Source organism: Pantherophis guttatus, chromosome 5, assembly GCF_059756535.1.
Source record: "Pantherophis guttatus breed Tessera chromosome 5, ASM5975653v1, whole genome shotgun sequence".
Lineage (NCBI taxonomy): Eukaryota > Metazoa > Chordata > Lepidosauria > Squamata > Colubridae > Pantherophis > Pantherophis guttatus.
In genome coordinates, this window is record NC_142067.1 from 39,738,425 (window position 1) to 39,761,653 (window position 23,229).

General features: G+C 37.1%; 2 protein-coding genes across 3 annotated transcripts in view; one reads left to right on the forward strand and one right to left on the reverse strand.

Annotated features, from left to right (window-relative positions):
- The window catches only part of CRYBG3 (crystallin beta-gamma domain containing 3), a 66,114-nt gene extending 60,750 nt beyond the window's left edge, over positions 1 to 5,364 (forward strand). The window contains exons 20-22 of the mRNA XM_034413734.3: positions 830 to 988; positions 2,189 to 2,348; positions 4,816 to 5,364. Of these exons, the coding sequence (XP_034269625.2) occupies positions 830 to 988; positions 2,189 to 2,348; positions 4,816 to 4,904 (408 nt within the window). The 3' untranslated portion in view covers positions 4,905 to 5,364. The remainder of the gene's footprint in view (positions 1 to 829; positions 989 to 2,188; positions 2,349 to 4,815) is intronic.
- Positions 5,365 to 8,646: 3,282 nt separating this feature from the next.
- Positions 8,647 to 22,318, reverse strand: RIOX2 (ribosomal oxygenase 2). Of its 2 annotated transcripts, none has more exons than XM_034413750.3 (11): positions 21,578 to 22,318; positions 19,825 to 19,955; positions 18,301 to 18,733; positions 16,748 to 16,867; positions 14,674 to 14,802; positions 14,191 to 14,294; positions 12,945 to 13,047; positions 12,250 to 12,415; positions 11,713 to 11,801; positions 11,205 to 11,309; positions 8,647 to 9,259 (listed from the first exon to the last, which is right to left on the reverse strand). In XM_034413750.3, the coding sequence occupies exons 3-11, from the start codon at positions 18,727 to 18,729 to the stop codon at positions 9,098 to 9,100; spliced, it is 1,407 nt and encodes a 468-aa protein (XP_034269641.2). In that variant the 5' UTR covers positions 18,730 to 18,733; positions 19,825 to 19,955; positions 21,578 to 22,318; the 3' UTR covers positions 8,647 to 9,097. The 2 variants fall into 2 exon arrangements, with proteins under 2 accessions (XP_034269641.2, XP_034269635.2); XM_034413744.3 differs by having other exon boundaries at positions 21,573 to 21,736.
- Between the last annotated feature and the right edge of the window lie 911 nt (positions 22,319 to 23,229).

Below are 23,229 nucleotides of genomic sequence, written 5' to 3' on the forward strand. Positions count from 1 at the left end.
TTCATTCCAGCCCAGTTCGATGGGAAAGAAAGTGACTCCCTCAACTATTGGACGATGACTCAAGGCATGTATCGCGCTGGCTTACGAACACCAAGCCAGACCTCTTCCAGGATGTCTCATAGCACACTCAACACAAAGTGCAGCTACCATGGCCGCTTGGGCTACCCAAGCTTCCATCCTGAAAATTTGCAGGACGATCACTTTGGCCTCCCCTACTCCGTTTATCAGATTTACAAATTGGACAAATTCATCTCGGCTGAGGCAGCATTCGGCAGAAGAGTCCTGCAGCAGGTTCTACCGGGCAAAAGATCCCTGGACCCCTTGGATTCATGCCCTAGGGATATTTAGCTTGGGTATATCCCATTGCTTGGACTGTCCAAGCAGCGCACAGAAGGAACATTGGGACTTACCTGAATGTTCGTTCTACGTGCGCTGCAGGAGAGTCCCCACCCTAGCTCTTGTGGCAGTCCAGTCTCCTGTGGATCCGTTTTTCATCAGGCAGGCCACGTCCTCTCCAGATCCACTTCATCGAAACACTGAAGCTCAGTCAGGAGGAAGAGATGTGGCTAAGCAAATTCAACTCAGTCTCTGGCCAACCAAACAGAAGTTAACCCATTGCTTGGACTCTCCTGCAGCGCACATCGAACGAACATTCAGGTAAGTCCCAATGTTCCTTTTCAGCAGTCATAACTTCAAACTAATTAAACAAATCATTGTAAATCAAGGATTATCTGTACTATTAGAGGAAAATGTTCTGTCTATACAAGTTTTATCATATGGATTTGTATTTCTTCATGAAGTATGAGTTAATTATGCTTTTCTATTTCAGCCAGCGGTGTATTTCAGAATAAAGAACAGATCCCAAGAAAAATACTTGACAGTTGCTGGCACTTTAATGGATGGAAGAGCTACATCTGTATGTTTGTTCCCACAAAATGGCAAGAATACTCAGATCTGGCATTACAGTCGTGGACTCATCAAGTCCAAGGTAGTTTTCTTACTTATCAAATTTATATAGCTACCCATCTCAACTTCCAAGCAGCAGAGAAATTAAAATAAGAGCAGAATAATTAATTGATTTTTAGCTCATCCTTATTTACTAGCTTCATATTTACTGCATGTTTTAAACCCATGTTTCATTGCACTTACAGTCTGCTGTAACAAGTGTGACTTTTAACTGCAAGTTCTTTAGAATAAGAATGGACCATATTTTAAAAGGAAATGAAAGAGATCTTTAGAGAGAATTTATAATACATTTCATGGAATAACAAATCATTTCATTTCTAAGAGTTTCAGAAATATTCATTCTGAATGTGATCATCATTGTAATGGATATTTTTCTGAGTTAGAAAGTTCCCTAAATAGTTGGTATTTTTCAAAATGAGAATTTGCTTATCTATAATTCTCTACCAGCATGTAAGTCTGAAGTGAAGGCAGATTTGAAGCAATTTCAAGAATCTACTACATGTGCTTACTCTTCTTATACATTCCAGGAATATTTATTTGTTAGATCTATATCCACCTAAATCCCAAGGCAAAATACACAACTCGCTGTCCTCTAATGTTTCTTCACAACTATTATGAGACAGATTTTGCTGTGAGGTTACCCAATGGTAGACTTGAATCTCAACTCACCACTCTTAGTCCAACACTTTCGTATTTCTAAAAATCTATAATCAGTTCTACTATGCACACAAATTCCACTGGTTTCAAAGGTAGATTAGGCAATTAGAAATTCTGAATGTGTTTAGACTCTTAAACAAAAAAAAAAACACTAGGAATAATACACTAGGACTCCTTTGTTATTTATGTACTAAATCAAATTTCTGCCTATCATTGCTCCACAAATTAAATTCTTTCACAAACTGTTAGCAAATTATAGTTGCAGTCATTCGTGAAAATTATTGTTCTTGTAAGTGGAGTATGAAGGGTAAATTGTTTTTGAAAGGGGTTTTTTTTTTATTTCTGGCTTAATTTATACCTAACTCTTAATACAACTGACCAAATTTAAACCACTGCCTAAATTTAGCCACTGCCTACCTATCCCCAACAATTCGTTTTAGAACTACTGTTTCCTTAAGAGAAGTTACATTTTATGGTATTATTAGACATATGTCTGGCAGAAGTGTATGCATAATTAATCCTTTTAAGGCAATAAGCAAATTCATTTTTTCTCCTACTTATCTAGGTCAATGATGCTTGCCTTGATGTCATTGGAGGCAGGGATATACCTGGAGCAAAAGTTGCCCTGTGGGCAGAACATGGAAAACCAAGACAGAAATGGACATGCAATAAGGATGGAACCATCACATCTTATCTCAGCGATCAGCTTGTTCTTGATATCAAAGGTATTAGCCTAGAGTGGATATAGAAAGTCTGCATGCTCATTAAAATGCCAGGTTTTTGAGATGTAAAAAAAATCAGACCAAGATAAATTACTTCAGAATTCTTTCCACCTTTAATATTAACATATAAGCTGCATAATTCAGTTGAAAAACAAACTGAAATATTTTAGGAGAAAAAATAACAATTAAAAACTAGAATAATGTGGCTGCATAAGTGTTCACATCCTTTTATAAGTAGGGATGTGGCTGTGATATTAAATAGTAGTCAGTACACATCTGCCATGAATTAAAGTCTGATCAAGCCCATATAAAGTTCAGCTGTTCTAGCGGGATTTTTTGTCATTTACTCAATTGCCTCTTACATCAAAATGTATGGTCTGCAAAGACCTTACAAAGCATCAGAGATCTCACTGGATATACCATGGAACACAATGAAGACAGTCATCAGCAAGTGAAGAAAATTACCAAGACCTGGATGTCCCTCCAAACTTGATTTAAAAAAAAAATCAAAAGGCTGCCAAGAAGAAGCTGCAGGAATTTCTGGCAAGTACTGGTTTTATACTATATATGACAACAATCTTCGTATGTCTTGGCTGTGGAGTAGGATAGCAAGATGGAAGCCTTTTCTTATAATGAAAAACACCCAAGCCCAGCTACATTTTGCAAAACCCTACTTCAAGTCTGACAAAAGCATATGGGAAAATGTGTTATGGTCTGAGACCATGTTTGAACTTTCTGACCATAATTCCAAAAAGTTAGGCATAAAAAGAGTACTGCATATTGCTAAAACTACACCGTACCCACACTGAAGCATGGTGATGGCAGCACTGTTATGGGCAGTGGTGAAATCCACTTACCTTCGCAACTGGTTCGCAAATGGAAACACACGCTCACGACACCTCTGTGCATGCGCAGGACCTTCTGCATATGCGCAGAGGGACAAAAACAGGACGTGATGATGTCCGGATGGGTGGGCGGAACCTTCCACCGCCGGCGTTACCGATTCGCCCCAGTCAGATAGAACTGGCTGCATTTCACCACTGGTTTTAGGGCTGCTGTTCCTCAGCTGGAACTGGGGCTTTAGTCAAGATGGAATTATGAACAGTTCCAAATATCAATCAATTTGGGCACAAAATTTTCAGCCATCTGCTAAAATGCTGAAGATGAAGAGGAATGTCACCTTTCAACACAACGGCCCAAAGCATATATCCAAGAACAAAAGAATGGCTTTACCAGAAGAATATCAAAGTTTTGAAATGACCCAGCTTCACCCCTGACCTGAATCCATTTGAAAATATGGTAGGATGACCTGAAGAGGGCTGTACACAGGAGGTGCCAATCAGACAATTTTGCAGCACTTTTGCAAGGAAGAGTGGGTGAATATTCCCATGGTAAGATCTGCCATGCTGATATGCTCCTGCCCTAAGACTTAATGTTGTCAAAAAATCAAAAGGTGTTTGAAACGGGTGTGCATCTTTATGCAACCATGTTATTTACTTTTTTGTTATTTTCCCCCCTGAAAGATTTCAGTTTGTTTTTCAATTGAATTGTACAGCTTATATATTATATTAAAGGTGGAAAGAATTCTGAAGTGATTTATCTTGGTCTGATTTTTTTGGCATCTTAAATACGTGTCATTTTAACAGGGGTGTATAGACTTTCTAATTTCATTATATACATAATTAAAGTTTTGGATAGATTTACCTTGCCATTTAACCTAGTTTTTAAAATAGTTTTAGGTCAAGATTGAATATTCCAAAATAATTATATACTACAGAGTTTGCATCTGCATTGGAATAGATGCTTGAATACTGACCCATTTGCCATTTACATGAGCAAATAAAATATTACTATTATTGGCTATCCAAATACCAACAATAGTTGGAATATATATTTGATTTTACACAATTGTATACTTTATTTGTAAGGCTTTCCTGTTTGGAAAAATGATTAGAATATTATTCCTGGATAGTATATTTTTCAAAAATAATCATTTTCTTTGTTTAGGGGGTAAAATTGAATTATAGACTGAATCGTAAATGCAGTTTTTAATTCATTTTGGGGGTAATTTATTACAATATTCAGCTCTAAATTTACCTCTGAACACAAAGAGCTTTAGGATTGAAATTGCCTAGTGCTATATCATCTTAACCCATCCAAATATATTGCAATTTCAAGATATTTGCATTCATAAAAGAAACTTTACATCAAATGCTTGTCAAGGAGGGAAACTATTCAATGCAGCTTAGGAAAGTAGAGAAAGGTATGATGCAAAAACAAAAACAATGCCATTCAAATCTTGAAATTCTGTTATGGCTAATTGATTGCTCTTGCCTACCCTCCTGTTTCTGAAGTAAGAATTTTTTCATTAGAGCTGAAAAGTGATTCTAAGGTGATAATTTTGTAACATTTTTAGGTACAGTTTTTAAAGGGCAAAATAAGTAACTTATTTCTCAAACTTCTTTTATAGGAGGAGATTATTATGACAGAAACCACATTATTGTAAATCGACTTAACATCAATGAATGTACACAGAAATGGAACTTTGAAATATTATGAATGGATGTTCTCAAGATAAACTAATTTGAAAATATGTATTAAATTGTCTGAAAACACTTGAACTACTGAAGAGACATAGTATTGGTGTATGTTAAAGATCTGCCCAAGACTGCCAAACGAAGAATAAAAAAACAGCTTATTTAAAAGTTCACCAAACTGTTAAGTTTTTATTTCCAATAGTGTTGTTATTCATAAAATATTGCAGGGTAATTTATGCCAAATGTTCTTAACAATTTTGGATTGTTAGTAACCAAAACTTAAAATGCAACTTTGTACAGATTATGCCTTCACAGAACTGATGCATTTAAATATTAGAAATTTATACTACATTTTGATACAATAACTCTAAATTGATTAAGAGAATGGATGAAATTATTTGTCAATCCAGTTTGTATTCTAATGTAATGAATTCTGTATAATTCTAATTAAAAGTTACAAGCATGTTTAAAAAGGAAAAAAAGTGGTCTATAATTGATCTCATTTATTTTTACATATAGCCAAAATTGGCTAAGGGATGGTATGTGATTAACTCTTTGCCTAATATTTTCCCAAATCATGCCAAACTTACACACGCTAAGTCCTTATTTTCAAATTTTCACATGTCGTAGGGCAAGAAATTATGAAATACCTATTCCTCCTAGGATTGCTCTTACTGGAAAACTGATGAAGGTCTTACAATTGCTTTCAAACAAACAAAAAAGTTGGGAAATAGATGTGTTATCTGATGTGTCTTTGGCCCTAATGGTTTCTCCTTTGACAACTGCTATTGCTTAAATTTAGCAATTTGAATTGGTAAATCTTGTCATTAACATCATGAAGCACAGCAGGAAATTTACCATTTACCATACCTACAAATTAAGGAAACATATACAACATTTATTATACAACTTATATCTATGCAGTTTTTTTTTTTAAAAAAAAACTTCCTTTATATACGAGTGTCAAAATATCCACAGTATCTAGTAAAAGAAACTTAGTCAAAATGGTATTCAGATTGTTTTTTTCTTTTTTCATCCTCAAATTTTCTACTATCCATCATTTCATCTTCAATAGTATTGTTTCACACAATTTGAGTGTGATTTAATTTAGGTTCTAATATCATAGCCAAAAATGTTTCTTGTAGTTTTTAGGCCCAGTTCAAAATAAAATATTGGAATATCCAAATATTCACAGCTATTCAAGCCCAACCATAGGCAGTGGTTGCAACGTATGTTGATTTTCGTTAACAGAACATCCATGGATCTCTACCTCCTAACCAAATATTTTGCCACAGGTCCTACCAATAAAAGCAGTTGTCAAGTTCCAGATCCTAAAGTACCGTAAACGTTGGTGGGTCTGGAGCCAGGGAGGTACAATGCTGTTCAGCTGTGTGAGCTACAACCCTGTAGCATTTTATATTGTAAAATAAATCATTTATTTACTTCTTGCATTTATTTTATGTAACCAAGGTATTGATATTTTAATCTAAAGAACTTATTTAATAGATAAGATTTGTATGTATACTAAAAACAAGCAATAGATATATTTGATAACACACCTTTTAAATAAATTGTTCTTTCCAGCTCATGTTATCCTTACTCCATTTCTGATAAGATCATCTGACTCATACTACTACATAAAGCTGTAATGCTGAACATAATTCTAAGAAAATAAGACTAGATAAATACACCGTCAATTATTTCTGAGAAAATATCTGCAAGAGAATCTAGATTATGGAAGCAAACTATGTAATTAGTTTTTTTTCTGGGTATGCTGAGGTTTAAAGCCTTACAATGAAGTATCTCTTCAAGAGATTTATCATAAAATTAGCTTTGAAAGAAGCCTACCGTAGTGCATCTTTAAGATACAGCTCAGTCTTAGTCTAGTTCAGCGGTCTCAAACTCAACTTCATTGAGGGTCGTTTGACCATCAAGGGCCAGAGTGGGCATGGGCATGGTGGGCATGACATGGTACTCATGTCAGGGGGGCACCTGTGGTGGCCAAGTGCTAAGGCAAGACTTCCCTGAGACCCTCCCTCATTATACAGGTAATCGAGTTACAAATGTAATAGAGGTCTGCCTATTACATTCATAAGCCAAGGATTCATTTGATTGAATCATGTTAAATGAAAGTGATCACTCCCTGCTTTCCCCAATGCATTTGTTAATTGAATGTGCAGGTCATTAAATGCACATGAAGTATCTCAGAGTGGGGGAAAAGCATGTGGGGCCTAGTGCTGGAGAAGGCCATCCAAGGCTGCCTCCAATCGACTGAGATACCTCATGCTACCCTGGGATCCCCACAATTGCTCCCCCCCCATCCTGCCCCACCGGGTCTCCACAGACTGGGCCTGCTTTGCTAGCTTCCAGTATTCCACTTACTCCTCCCCATCCCATTTCCCATGGATTACTTACTTTTTGAAGATCTCCAGAAGAGGCTGACTCACTGGCAGAGAAGCCAAAATGTTTTTATTCAGGTGATCGCACAGCTATAAGAATGTGAAATCTAAGAAAAACATTTTCGCCAGCTTCTGAGACTTCGGCTTGGGGGTCATGTGACCAGCAGGCCTCTGGTAGTACAAAAGGCCTGGGTGGGGCCACAGCAGCCTCAGGACAGCTTCAGGGATTGAAGCAGCAGCAGCACCACCAATCAATGAGGAGTTTGCTTTCTTTTTCTCATCGGGCTGATTGACCGCCATGCACCAATCCCTGAAGCTGCTCATTCAACCTAGCCAGTCAGTAGCAAGGAGGAGGCTGCTTGTCGTTGATCACACTGGGCCCAAACTAAGCCTGCAGATCCAACCCATGGAGGCTCCATTTCAGCTAACAACAGGCCAGGGGAGGCCTCTAGAGGCCCCCATGCCCCTATTTGGCTGGCAGTGTTGCAGGAGGCCATCCAGGCTGAAAACTGGGTGCTGGGGTGTGTGTGCATGCGCCCCCCCCCCAATGGCCTGTTTTCGCTAGCAGAGGAACCACGGACCGGTCCTTTTCTATTTCCAGGCCAGCTCCCTGGGCCAAATCGAAGCACCCTGCAAGCTGAATCCAGCCCACAGTCCTTGAGTTTGACACTCCTGGTCTAGTTGGATTCTAGTGAATAAAGGATAGTTTCAAAATGGCATCCTTTTCTGTTGATTCTGGGGAACAGATAAGCCACAAGGAATAAGAACCATCATGCTTTTAAAAGGCATTTGAGAACTGTTACAAATTCATGCTCTATTTAAGTGATTAAACCATCCTACGGTTTTATTTGCTGCTACTATACTTTAAAGAGAATTTTCTCATTTTGTACTGTGCTGAAGTGAAATAATCCTTTAAAAATAGCACAAAAGGAAGGTTTTTATAAAAGAGCTCTTCCTATTTTATTTTTAAAAAAGATCACTATGCTAGTTGACAAACTTTGCCTCCAAATGACTTCATATATGGGATCTATAAGTAATTATCAATGCCGTAAGTTGTACTATATTTTTCAAACCAACTTTGTCACTAAAGTACCACGCATATTGAAGAAGAAAAAGGGAGAAGATATTGGTGGCTTGGAACTTAAACTAAAATATATGTACAGATTCAAAATTGCAGACAGAATATTGTGAAAAGGCTTCCACCCAATGAAAAAGCAATCAAACACACTCCACGTATTTCCACATTGGTACCTGGGTTAAGAAAGAAAAGAAACTCATAATTTTCACTCTCCTGCTCATGAGCTTACAGAGACAACAACATGCTGCTTCTGATATTCATGGACACAAAACAGGATGCTAAACAAATTGTAGAATTTTCTTCATTTGAAGAAATTTATTATACTGCAAGATGTTCATTAGAAATGTCTTGGCTTCATTCAAAGAACACACCAATATCAGATGACACTTTAAGGAAGCAAATTTAACACAAACAACTTTCTGTATAAACTCATCACTGACCCCAACTATATTTAGCATCTCCAATGTGTTCTTATTTTGCACATTAAGAAATCAGTCCTGCTCATATTTAAGATTCATATGTCTAAATTCATAACTTTCAGGCATCTTGAAAAGAATCAGATGTTTCACAATCTTATTAAATGCCTGGGACTATATAAGAGCCTTTTATGAATAATTTCTATGTAATATGCTTTGCCTGATTATCAAGTCCTTATTCATTGTGATTTACGTTCATAGTAGACTCCTCTACACAAATCCAAAATATATAAAGTTTGTTAACCATGATAAGAATCTATCTTTAGATTACTTCAACAAGGCATTCAGTCCACAATGATATCACTAAGTTCTCTTTTTCTGCTTCTGAACCAAGATTAAGGTCCTTAACGCAAACAGTATCACAGCTCCATATTTGTTTCAGTGCATCCATGTGAGAGAGAGGAAATCGTAATCCATGTGCCTTCTTAAAGAAGAAAAATGATTGTTAAAAATCAAGTAAAATTAAACATTAGTTACATATAAATTAATTTACAGAACAATACATACTCTGGCCTAATAATAACTATGCATAGTTATTATGTATGTTATATATAATTAGTGTTTCAGTTGGCTAAGGCTCATACTGATTATAATTGTAGGAACCCAAATGTTATGTATCAAGATGTCACACAAGTAGAGGAGAACTATATGATATATGTTGTCCATATGGAGCACATTAAATCACAATTTTCTAAATAACAGTTTGAAGACATTGGGATCACGAACTGCATTAAGCCATAAATCAAGCTACAAGGACAAGATCCATATAACATACCAAATCAAAATCAAACCACATTATGGTTTAGAATACTATATGCAATCATAGATTTGATATAATTCTAGAAAACTATTTTAAATGAGAAAATGTGCAACATATTTGCTGAGTTTTAAGACAAAATTATGATATAATAGCATGTTTATGAGAAATTGTTTTCCTGTAATTTGGGTTTTTTTGTGGTTTTAACAATTAATTGAAGAGACAGAACATTTTTTTCCCAACTGAAATTACTTACACAAACTAATAATCTTCCGAACTTTATTATGGTTTCATTTATTATGTTTGCTCCTTATGCCAAAGAAGATTGGGTAGCATATGGTTTTTCCCATTTCAATTAAGAAAAAAATTAGCCTCCAAAAATATGACTGACCAAGGCTTCTGAAAATAATTAACTGGTGATCAGGAAATTGACAATAAAGTTTTCCAATCAAATGAAAATTGCTATAGTATGTAAGTTAATCAGCATACATTGATATATACATGAACATCAATGTATAAACAAAACCATACCCCTAAATATTTGAGCCTAAAATAGTTATTATTTCTGTTCTCATGCTCTAAATAAAAGGTAGGGAAGTCAATTAATGGTACACCATCTTGTGTGCTTTTTTTTGTCATGGCACTCACCCTCTGGAACTCCCTGAGATTAGATTGGTCCCAAGTTTGCTGGCCTTCCAAAAACATTGAAAACTTGGTTGTTTAACCAGGCACAGGAGGCAAGACCTTATGAGGCTAGGGTGATTTGTCATTGCTTTGTGGTTTCTATCATTGGCAGTCATCTCTTTTTTCTCTCTGGTTATATATAGTGCTTTATAGTTATTTTTATTCTTCCAATTATAAATTTTATTTGCCTCCCACAGTCACTCTGGCAAGAGGGGTGGTCTTATAAATCAAAATATATAAACAAAAGATTTCTTCCTGAGAACATATATTCACAGGTAATTTACAGGTGCATCTATGGATTACACTTATCTACAAAAATTATGGGTGAAGAGGAATCCAAGCAATTTCAAAATGAAGTAAAATGAACTATATTCTATATGTAAAAAGACATATGTACAGTTAGTCCTCGACTTAGAACTATTCATTTATCAACTGTTCAAAGAGACAAGGGCACAGAAAAAAGTGACTTATAGCTGAAACTCACACTTACAACCATCATAGCATCCTCACAGTCCCATGATCCAAATGCAGGTGCTTGGCAATGGGCATGTATTTATGACAGTTGCATTGTCCCAGGGTCACATGATTACCATTTGCAACCTTACTAGCCATCTACTGACAAGCAGAGTCAATGGGGGAAACTGGAATCATTTGACAACTGCATTCACTTAACAAATGTAATGATTTGCTTAACAACTGTGGAAGAAAAACTCATAAAATTGGGCATGACTCATTTAATAAGCATCTTGTTTAGCAACAAAAATTCTGGTTTCAATTGTGGTTATAAATCAAGGACTAACTGTACTCCTGACAACTGCAGGGAAGAAAATATAGACAACAATGCCATTTGAGAAAATATTTAGGATTTAAAAATAATAAAATACGGACTGTAGCACGATAAAATCTGCTAAACAGAAATAAAACCAACCTCTGCTATTTCTTCCTCGTTCATATTCTCATCCCCCATCATATGGATCTGCCTTTTATTCTTTAAACAGTGATAAACAAAAACCATTTCTTTGACTGAATCGTTCTGAAAAACCATAAGAAATATATTTTTATACATTAGCCAGCTAGTGTACAACTTAAACACATTTTTATACAATCATTACTTCTCTTCATGGCTGGGTGGATAACTAACTTTCATTTATTATTTGTGGAGATATTTAAATTATGCTCAGTATTTTTTTTTTACAAATTTAATGTGATTTCTGACCTCGGCTCATATGTCAAGTTTACACTGTATAGCTTTTTAACCTTCTTAAATACTAGCACATTCTATTTATGGAACAGAGCAACAGTATTACTATAATACAATTACACAGCTCAATTAGATGATCTTAGACACAACTATGCATGCTAAGAATAGCATGTTGACCATAGAGCTGGCCTCATGGAAAAACATGTTTCTGTGAGCCTTCCTCCTCTGTACTCACCAGAAGATCTTGTTCTAATTCTGTTGTAATTGTTGTGTAGTCTTTAAATCTTAACCTGATTGTGCTGTCTACTTTTGGTAGTGTTCCATCTAAAAAAGAAAGAACATCCACATTATTTGGAAGAGAAATGCTATTAGGCAACATTAACTACTTGTCACATTCAAACTAAGAAGTCTATTGCTTAACGCATTGTAAACCGCTCTGAGTCTCCAGAGAAGGGCGATATATAAATCAAATTTTTTTTTTAAAAAAAAGCAGCTGCAGCTGCTACAAAGACTGATAATGGCTTCTTCAGGTCTGGCCTGGATGAGTAGTGCAGACTCAAGAGGCTGCTAATGCAATCTTTCGCAAACCCCCTTAATATAAATTGAAACATGGATTTTTTTTTTAATGTAGTAACTGTGTTGTCTCTTTAAGTATGAATTTTTGCAAGCTACTTCCATGTGGTTAGTTTTTAAATACTTTGTAATTAACATTACAATAAAAGTTGTCCCCTTATTTTTTGCAAAATATATCCATAGAGAATTTAAATGTCACCTGGCGTGAGAAAATCCAAATTAGTTCCACTAAACGGAGGTAATCTGCTCGTAATAAAATCTTTTTTCATATAAGATGATCTCAGTTTCCTCCCGTTTTCCAAATGGCCTTCAAGGCGTTTCAGCAAACTATTTAACTGCTTGGATGAATCCGATAAATCCATTTTCTAAACAAAAAGTCAAGAATAACTTGCTAACAACCTGAAATGAGAACTTAATTATTACAGAGACCATTCATATAATGATAAAGGAGATTTGTGAATGCTTTATATTAGTAACTGATGTAGAACAAGAAAGAGTCAGTTACATATCCAAGAACACAATATTTGTTATTTTAAAAAATGTAAATGTACATTTCAGATTCAGTTTTAGATTATGTATTTTTAAGTTTTAAATTTTTGTAAGAAATATATCGGGAACATAATTGTTCTATGATCCTACCATAAGCTGACAAAGCAGCATGAAAAATATCACATTAGAAATGTGGAGGACATACTGTTTTCACATAAAGATATTTAAAAATAAAAACATTTGTAAGATCTTTCGCCAAGAGCTAAGGCTCACAGTTCTGACAAAAATAGCATCATGGAACTCTTAGTGGTGATTAATAGGAATTACTTTATAATTAACACTGTGGCTACAAAATTTGCTTCTGGAAGCAGACAAATTATTTTTCCTTTCGCCTCGCAGCTTTACCATTAACAATTGCCTTGGAATGTTCTTTCGAAACTCGGCATCTTCTTTTGCTGTATCTAAAAGAAGTCCAGGAACCATGTCCAGTAAGTAATCTCTCCAAGAGCTGGCATGCACAAAACAAATTAAAGTTATTAAGAATAAATAAGATATTAACAATCTACAGAAATGTTTCTTATTGAGGATAAAATGTACAGAAACTGGCCAAAATAGCAAAGGTCAGAAACTCATACCATACATTCAGATTTTCAGAGAAGTCCCACTGACATCAGTGAGGACTCAGTTTTACCAGTGTGCTTGGGCTGTATCAGATACCATGTTTTAGAGAAGGGATGATACCAAACCTGTGGCTCACAGCACTGTCCGAGATCCACCTCTACCTTGTACTCAAGGTCTTGAGCACCTTCATGTCTTTTAGATTCCATGTTTTCCATGAAATGAGTGCTTTGTGCACGTTCAACTTCCCCCTGAAACTATTTTATGACACCTTTCATGGCAGTTTGTCAAATGCAAAGTATTGTAAGTGATTCTAAAATGTTAAAACATCCCTGTGATTTCTTAAAAACTTGGTTCGGTCTCCTTCCATAAGAGGTAGGCTGAAGAACTTTCTATTAATTGCAATTTCAAAGAGATCTTTAAGGGGACCCTAAAGAGAAAGTGGTGAAGTGCTCAAATCCCAGTAAAAATTAATTTTCCAATGTACATAATAGCCTACAAAATATTTTATGAAAGTTATTATGCAGGTCTCACAATAACTAAACATGAAAAGCAAGGAAAGACCCAAGAAAAAAACAGAGTTAATAAATGTTCTTAAGTGTTCTTGCCTATACTATATGTCTGATGTCTCCCCATAGATTTTTCAGAAATATTTAATCTGAGGGACTTTGAAGTCCATTCCAAAAGTTACTTCATCAATAATTTGGAGGTACTTTTCAGGCTGCAATCTTACTGAAACAACCAATCACTTTTCAGCTTCCATTTCTTCACTGACCATGGGGCCCTAGTTTCTAAGATACATTGATGCTCAGCTGAATCCATTCTTCCTATCACCTGAATGATATTTCCTGTGCTGCTAGGTATACACAAACCCAAACATAATAGAGCAATCTCTGCACATAACAGCAAAACATACCAAATTTTGTTTTTAAAACTTTTCTGGTATGACTGAAGTATTAACGTGCCAACAACTATTGATTTACAGTAAAATCATTAACCAAATTAAACTAGAAATATAATACAAGGTGCTTACTTGTTCTGATATGTGCTAATGGTAATATGAGTAGAATGAGATATTCCAAGAGGAGTGTCAGCTTGATGAATTGTTCCTCTTGGAAAATACAGCATGTCTCCTGGCTGAAAGGAAATGCAAGCATGATAGTTATAATAGGAACTATAAGCGCTTATGCCTAAGTTGCTATGTTTGCCTACCTACTGTCAATAACAAAAGTGACACAGGCTCTCATTTCATGCACAACTGCATTGGAATAAAAGCAGATTTCAAATACTACATCTTAACTATATTGGGCATACAGAACAGATTCTTTTTCCTTTTACATGCTTTTTCAATTTATGTTTGAAATTAGGAAATCCTCTGAGCAGATGGGGCAGGGAAAGGAAAAAGAACAGTAATGGGATATGCTGTTACGTGAGCATAAATATATTCTGAAAACCTTAAATTAAGTCTAAACCCCCTTTATGGCTTAAGAATAAAAAGAGAGTTTGCATATGCTACCTTTAATATGAAATCATGAGTTGGCGTTCCAATTCTCTCTTCAGGTTCAACATTGTATTCTTGAGCTAGATGTACAGTTGGGCGGTAGAGTCGCCAGTGTTTCTCTCCTTCAAGTTGTAAGATAAATACCTAGGAGTACCATGTCAACACGTATCAGAACATCTACAGCAAATTGTACTTACAGTGGGGCAAAAAAGTATTTAGTCAGCCACCAATTGTGCAAGTTCTCCCACTTAAAAATATGAGAGAGGCCTGTAATTGCCATCATTGGTAGACCTCAACTATGAGAGACAAAATGAGAAAACAAATCCAGACAATCACATTGTCTGATTTGGAAAGAATTTATTTGCAAATTATGGTGGAAAATAAATATTTGGTCAATATCAAAAGTTCATCTCAATACTTTGTTATATATCCTCTGTTGGCAATGACAGAGGTCAAACGTTTTCTGTAAGTCTTCACAAGGTTGGCACACACTGTTGCTAGTTATGTTGGCCCATTCCTCCATGCAGATCTCCTCTAGAGCAGTGATGTTTTGGGGCTGTCGCCGGGCAACACGGACTTTCAACTCCCTCCAAAGGTTTTCTATGGGGTTGAGATCTGGAGATTGGCTCGGCCACTCCAGGACCTTGAAATGCTTCTTACGAAGCTACTCCTTCGTTGCCCGGGCAGTGTGTTTGGGATCATTGTCATGCTGAAAGACCCAGCCACGTTTCATCTTCAATGCCCTTGCTGATGGAAGGAGGTTTGCACTCAAAATCTCACGATACATGGCCCCATTCATTCTTTCCTGTACACGGATCAGTCATCCTGGTCCCTTTGCAGAGAAACAGCTCCAAAGCATGATGTTGCCACCCCCATGCTTCACAGTAGGTATGTGTAGGTATATATCCACTTTGGATGCAACTCAGCATTCTCTCTCCTCCAAACACGAGGAGTTGTGTTTCTACCAAACAGTTCTACTTTGGTTTCATCTGATCATATGACATTCTCCCAATCCTCTTCTGGATCATCCAAATGCTCTCTAGCAAACTTCAGATGGGCCCGGACATGTACTGGCTTAAGCAGGGGGACATGTCTGGCACTGCAGGATCTGAGTCCCTGGCGGCATAGTGTATTACTGATGGTAGCCTTTGTTACGTTGGTCCCAGCTCTCTGCAGGTCATTCACTAGGTCCTCCCGTGTGGTTCTGGGATTTTTGCTCACCGTTCTTGTGATCATTTTGACCCCACGGGATGAGATCTTGCGTGGAGCCCCAGATCGAGGGAGATTATCAGTGATCTTGTATGTCTTCCATTTTCTAATTATTGTTCCCACAGTTGATTTCTTCACACCAAGCTGCTTGCCTATTGCAGATTCAGTCTTCCCAGCCTGGTGCAGGTCTACAATTTTGTTTCTGGTGTCCTTCGACAGCTCTTTGGTCTTCATCATAGTGGAGTTTGGAGTGTGACTGTTTGAGGTTGTGGACAGGTGTCTTTTATACTGATAACAAGTTCAAACAGGTGCCATTAATACAGGTAATGAGTGGAGGACAAAGAAACCTCTTAAAGAAGAAGTTACAGGTCTGTGAGAGCCAGAAATCTTGCTTGTTTGTAGGTGACCAAATACTTATTTTCCACCATAATTTGCAAATAATTTTTTTCCAAATCAGACAATGTCATTGTCTGGATTTGTTTTCTCATTTTGTCTCTCATAGTTGAGGTCTACCTATGATGACAATTACAGGCCTCTCTCATCTTTTTAAGTGGGAGAACTTGCACAATTGGTGGCTGACTAAATACTTTTTTGCCCCACTGTATATCTAGTTTTTCTAAAGAATACACATTTATGGCAGCCAAATTCCACATACACAAACAATTTTAATAGAGCTAGCAAGAATTTTTCATTTAAAGCAAAATGTGCTTGTAGACATACGCTCAAAATCTATTATAGGTTTTTATCATGATTATCCAATTTACTACAATACAACTTCCATATTTTTCAGTCCATAGCATATGTGACAACTCTCCTAAAATTTCTGTTCTTGAAAATACTTGTGAGCAGAAAATGTACAAGCAAATAAGGGTTTATTTACCTCAACATCATCATAGTGTGGAGGTAGGCCTTGGGATCCAGGCGGAGTGATGTAAACATTAGATCCAACCAATGAGCCAAAGTAACATTCCAGTTTTTCTTGTATCCTCCAGAGCTCATCCTTATTTTAATACAAAAGAAATAACTTTAATAATGGAAAATCATCTATCTTTTGTCATATCTGTATTGATATCAGTATTGCATTCTACTATTCCAAATATGGTAAGATGTGCATAAGACAAAAATTGTGTATTCTCAGGAAAAGGAAGCCTAAATAAAGCTCACTAATACTGAGACAAATCAATGTTCAAACAAGCAAAAACTAAAGCAAAAATAGTAAACTTTATCTTCTTTAGCAAACTTCTGTGTAGGTCGTTTTCAGGATCCTAGCATTACAAAACTCTTCTGACATTTAAATGTATCCTGCCAAGACTTGGTCAATCTAACTCCATTTGAGTAGAAAGCAAACAAGGAACAGCAAGTAAGAGTGGTTTAAAAAATGAAAGTCCTAATACAATTATGTTATCCTCATCATTAGAAGGCTATGAAGAAGCAACTGGAGTTATCAGCATATTTGAAGAAAATCTAAGATCTGTGTATGACAAGATTACTTGTGAGAAAAAGTTCAACAGCAGATAATTCCAACAAAATCAGGTAATAGCTATAGATTGTTGAATGCCTTTGGAATAAGAAGGGAAAATGTAACTGGCTGGGTAACAGAGATTACTCCACACTGTGTTACATGATGATTTCCAAGAATTGAAACAATGATATCATAGCTACTTCAGCTTATTAGAAACGAATTAAAGCTTTATATAGAGGCTATAATTTTGAATTTATATTTAACCAATCCCAAAACTCAAATAGGTTCTCATTCATAAAAATTGTTAGTTTTATCACTGCATTTTAGTTACTGAAAATTCACAATTTCCTGCAAAACTGATACCCTGTGCCCGCATGGTGTTGTAGTCTCTTTCCTCTAACTCCAAGTTGGTGCGAAGCAATAGCCTCCTATGTTGTGCCTCCCAGGGATTCTCCCACCACCCATGGCATCCTCATGATCCTTACACAGGACTCCTGCTACTTAACAATCCATGTGTCTTGGGGTTATGAAGGCAACTAGGACTGCTGGGATCATTGTCATTAAGTGATAAATTCATATAATGTTGCACTTTACAGAAACAGCAATCTGGGTTCCAGTTGACATCATAACCCAAGGACTACCTGTAATGTGAAATGATAGTCTCAGCAATACATGTCTGTAGTAACTATGTAGCCGCCCAGAGTTACCTTGAGGTAAGATGGCGGCCTATAAATTTTATAAATAAATATATTTAAAAAATATAAAACAGAAAAACTAAAAATAAAAGTAAAAACTAATGCTAAATAGAAAAGTAATCTGTGGTATTTTTTTTGTTTGTTTAAAAACATTAACCTAAAGCAAAGAGCAGGCACACATCATGCAATGGTTTTCTTTCTAAATTCATTAGTTCTGAGTCAAAGTTGAGAAGCACAAAAGCAGCCACAAAATGCAAACAATTGTTCTTTATTTACCTTAAATCTCTGTGGCTGGTGAAACTGTATTGTAGCCTTTTTCTGATCAAAATCTTTCTTCAATTGTGCGTAGGTTACTTTTCCATCTTTATTAAAAATAAGTTTTTTGCCATTCATACATCTACATATATTGATGTCTTTTCCATAATACAAGCCTAGTTTGACTAGGTCTTTCAAGTCAGTTAACTGAAAGAGAGACTGATAATACGATGCCATGGAGGAGTCATCTCTCTGAATCAACAGTGGCTTCTGTTCCCAATATTCTCTAAAAAATTCAACTTCTTTGATAGGAGCAATCAAACTTTCAAATAAGCTCTCTGGATTGTCATATTTCCAAAGCAAAGGACTGACTACTTCTGTTTTTGCTTGCTTGCTTGGCAAATCTGGTTCCTTCTCTATTCTAGCTCGTCTTCCTCCTTTCTTGGGCATGATGCTATACAAGAAACGAAGAAACAAACACCTGATTTTATACATATTTCATCAAAACACATCCAACAAGTACATTCTAATTTGATTTTCCATGTAGAAGGGATGACGTAGCATGATGTACTGAAACCAGTGGATTTTATTTCTGTGCAAAATTGCTTAGGATCAGGAAGCATACCCGGCACTGCTAGATTCAATTTCAAGAAGTTGGGTCCTGTTCAACTTCTTTTTATATACCTTGTTGTTCTTTTAATGTGAACTACCAAAGGGGCTTATAACGTTTAAACCCAAATTATAAAGTTTAGAACATGATATCAACATCTGTAAAAACCAGTTAGTCCCTCCAAGAAATCTTAAGTTTTATTCACATAAGGTCACACCAATTCACTTATCACCAGAAATCCCAATTTTGCAAAATCCCCAACTAATCTAAATTTATGTCATCCAAAGTATTAACAGAAGTGATGACAGGTCACCCTATGAAATGTATTTCTTTGGAATGATTCTTCACAGAGAAAAAAAGCTTGCAGAACAACATGTATTAATTTTTTTATCACCATCATCATTATTACACTGCTCCCACCACCAAAGGAAGTGTATAGAAACATTTCTTTAAATGCAGAAAATATCACAAAATACAATCACAGAGAACAGATGCTTTTGAGCATACAAAAGAATAAACAGGGCAGTAACACAAAGCTTCAAAAGCCCACTTGATTAAAATTGTCCTGAGAGCCTTGAGAAAGTGCCAGGGACACTTCCCAACCCTTTAGCTAGCACAGAGAAGGCCTTTTGTGCCCACAATTCCCTCACTTACCCCAGTGGATAGGACCTTGAACAGGCTCTCTCAAGATTACCTAATAGGGTCAGCAAAATCATTCTCAGAGCAATGGTCCTTAATACAGCACAAAACCATGTAATAAAGGACTTTATATGTAATAGCCAGTATTTTTCATTTGGCCTACAAGTCTACCTGAACAGAAACCAAAGAACTGGAATGTTTGTATAAACAAGGCATCAGAGAAAACAGCAGAACCCCTGCTGTTTAATTTCAGGAAGAAAGCAGAATACATCAACATAATTTTGTATTAAGAGTACCTGAAATGGCAACCCTGGCGTGTTAACTCTAGATGCAACAATTTTCCATTGGAAGTCACCCAGAGTTAGTTGTAAAATGGGAGGCTATATAGTTTACGTAAATAAATGAATCCTTTTCCTTATTGCAAGGTCTGGAAAATAACAAAGAAATATAAACTCAGTTATTGTTCATTATTTACAAATTCCCTGTATTTATCAGTTTCAACCATCTTTTCACAAATCCCTCTGAAAAATATGTGGTTCCCAACAGCTATACAGTTTCTATAGCCCCAGTGTTCAGGTCCTTATTAGATGCATAATTATGGCAGAGGCTGTATCCTTCCTTCTGGCCTTTTGCTGCCCTCTTTTCCAATCTGTTTATTTCACAGTAGAAGATGCCATAGGGAATGCAGGATGAGGACTCTAGATGGTTGGTGACAATCCTGAGGAGACCCAGCAGTAAAACCAGAAAACCAATTATGTCACTTGTATAGATTAGAAAATCAGCATCCAGCAATGACTCCCAGATGCAATAGAAGCAGAGCAGAGTTTGGCAATTGGGATCAAATTCCAGTGTTGCTTTATGATGGTTCAAGAAATGACTATGGCTTAATCCAGTAGTAAAGAAAGACAGGCTCACTGCAGCTGCATCCAGTCCACATAAGCCTAGGTGTTGCTTTAGTTAATACTTAAATCCAATCTGTTCTCCATGAGTTTGTGACAAGCACGCTGTCTTGATTGAAAATGGAACAAGTTCATGCATCAAAAAAGTACACACATATACAATCACACCTCTTTATGGGAATAAGAAAAAAAATTGTTCTGATATCATTTCAAAATAGCATGTAGCTCAGGCAAGATGATCAATAAGTATGAAAAAAAAAGGAAGAGGATTTTTTACCTATGGCTTTCCTCTCCCGCCCCCACCTTGTTGATCATCTTGCCTGACCCTATATGCTATTTTGAAATGGTATCAGAACTTTTTTTTTGTTATCCCCGTAAAGGGGTGTGGCTGTGGGTGGGTGTATATTTTATTTTCTGATGCAGGAACTTGTTGCATTTTCAATCAAAAGAGCATGTTGGTCACAAACTCATGGAGAAGAGACTGGAGTTGAGTATTAACGAAAACAACACCTAGGCTTATCCTTAATCACAGCATTGGATTGCTTTTAACAGAAATACAAGTTATTCCTTATAAATAGTGTACACCCCAAAAGATGGGGGTAGGTGGATACTACAGTCTGGAAGATCTTTACTGGGGAAAACACGTTTTCATATCCAACAGGCTCCATTACTCCTAAAAGCTGCAAAGGGCCAAGCCCCCCAGAACAGACTTCATTCTGCATGCACAGGTCCCTTTCGCTCCCCTTCTTCCGAACCAGCAAAAGGTGTATTTTCCTTCCTACGATCTGTCCCGACGTTTACCAGGAAGAACAGATTTCCATGCCACTTGGTAGGCCTCTCCCCGTGCCCAATTTGGATTGCAAGCCTCGTAGCTTCCCAGCTCCCTCAAAATCACGGGCGCTCCGGAAAAAAAAGCTCCCACTCCCAATACCCATTTCAAGAGGAAAGCCTGAACCCGGCAAAGAAGCACGGAAACGGCAACAAGGTCTGGCAGCCTTCGCCGGGGGAAAGGTAGGCAAGAAGGGACCGGATCCCACCCCACCCTCAAGCGGGAATGGACAAAGAAGCGCCAGCCTCTTTTTCGGGAAGCGGGGCCAAAATAGCAGCACCCGCTTCTGGTCTTTTCGCGCGCACTTCATACAGACCTGACCTGCTTAGAAATTCGGCTCTGGAAGGGCGCCGCCAAAGCCACGTGGGCTGCAGGGACGAGCAAAGGCCGCTGCTCGGAAGGAGGAGGAGAAGGAGGAGGCGTGGACGCGGCAGCCTACCTTATTGAACCGGACTTGTTGCTTTTGCCCGCCTATCAAATAGACCAGGCGGGGCAACAGCTTTCCTGACAAACGACACGAGCGCCGCCTTTTCGCGGTTTTCTGTGGCCTTGACAGCTGAGTCGCTTTCAGAAGTTCACCGGCTTGAGCATGTTGTTGTCATAACACAAGCCCTCCTTGGCTTAGACCAGCCTTTCGGATCTCAGGGACCACTAAATTCATAATTTTAAATCCCACGGACCACTGATATGAATTTTTTAAAAAGATAAATAGTGTTTAGTGCAATATAAAAAATGCAGAAAATGTTTCTGCAGGCCACCAAAATTTTCTCATGGACCACCAGTGGTCCACAGACCACTGATTGGTGACCACTGGCTTAGACAATATGCACTTGTGGCATGTCTGCTTTTAAATCCTTTTAAATAGACCTGTCCTTCGCTGTTCTGGACAGTACAGAATTGGATAGTATTGGATAGAACCACCGGCTTGCCAGTAGTCAAAAAATGTCCCGGAAAACGGAATGGCAATTCTTTTTTTTCCCCTGACAAAAAAAAAGCTCTCTTCAAAAAGATACAGGTAGCTCTCGCCTTACAACAGTTCACTTAGTGACTGTTTGAAGTTACAACAGCACTGAAAAAAGGGACATGACTTTTTCACATTTAGGACCATTGCAGCATCCTGTGATCAAAATTCAGATGCTTTGGCAACTGGTTCAAATTTATGACGGTTGCATGGTCCAGGGGTCACCTTTTGTGACCTTCTGACAAGCAAAGACAATGGGGAAGACACATTCAGGAAGATTGATTTTCTAGTGTGCAGAGGCTATGAGAGTTATATTTAAAAAAATTTAATATAACTTTTTATTAAAGGTTTTTACATAGCTAAAAGACAAATATGAAAGTGAATAAAGAAAAAGTACAGAAATAAGAAAAAAAGACAGCTAAATAAATTATTTTCACCCTTCTTTACAACCACTTCAAGCTCATTATCCCTCCTCCCCCTTCTTAAATTACAACAATTTATTTAGCCCCTCGTTCAATTCTTTTTTTTTTTAATCATCTAATCTGGGAATCACCATTTTATTTTTTTGTATTTTCAGCTAACAATTCATAAACAGTTTTTAGTCTTTTATAAAAGAACTTAGTGTTTTGTCCCTAAAGTCCCAAGCAAGTCAGTTTTGTCAACTCTGCTAGTTCTGCCATCTTCAGAATCCATTCCTCCATTTCAATATTTCAGTATTTCTCCATCTTTGTGCATATAGTCCAGGGGTGGGTTCTAAAAATTTTTACTACCAGTTCTGTGGGCGTGGCTTGATGGTGATGTGACAAGCAATTCTTTAGGATTTAGCAGAGGTACTTGTCTACCAGACTTTTAACTGCTTGCAGAGCCATACCGGTCTACCCATTTGTTTTTGGAGTGCACTGGTCTACCACCATACTGCCTTTTACCGCTGATCAGCTATAGGGCGGCCCTATGAAGCGCCGCAGCAAGAGTTTAAACAGTTTTTTGCTGCTCTGCCACCACCGAGAGCATC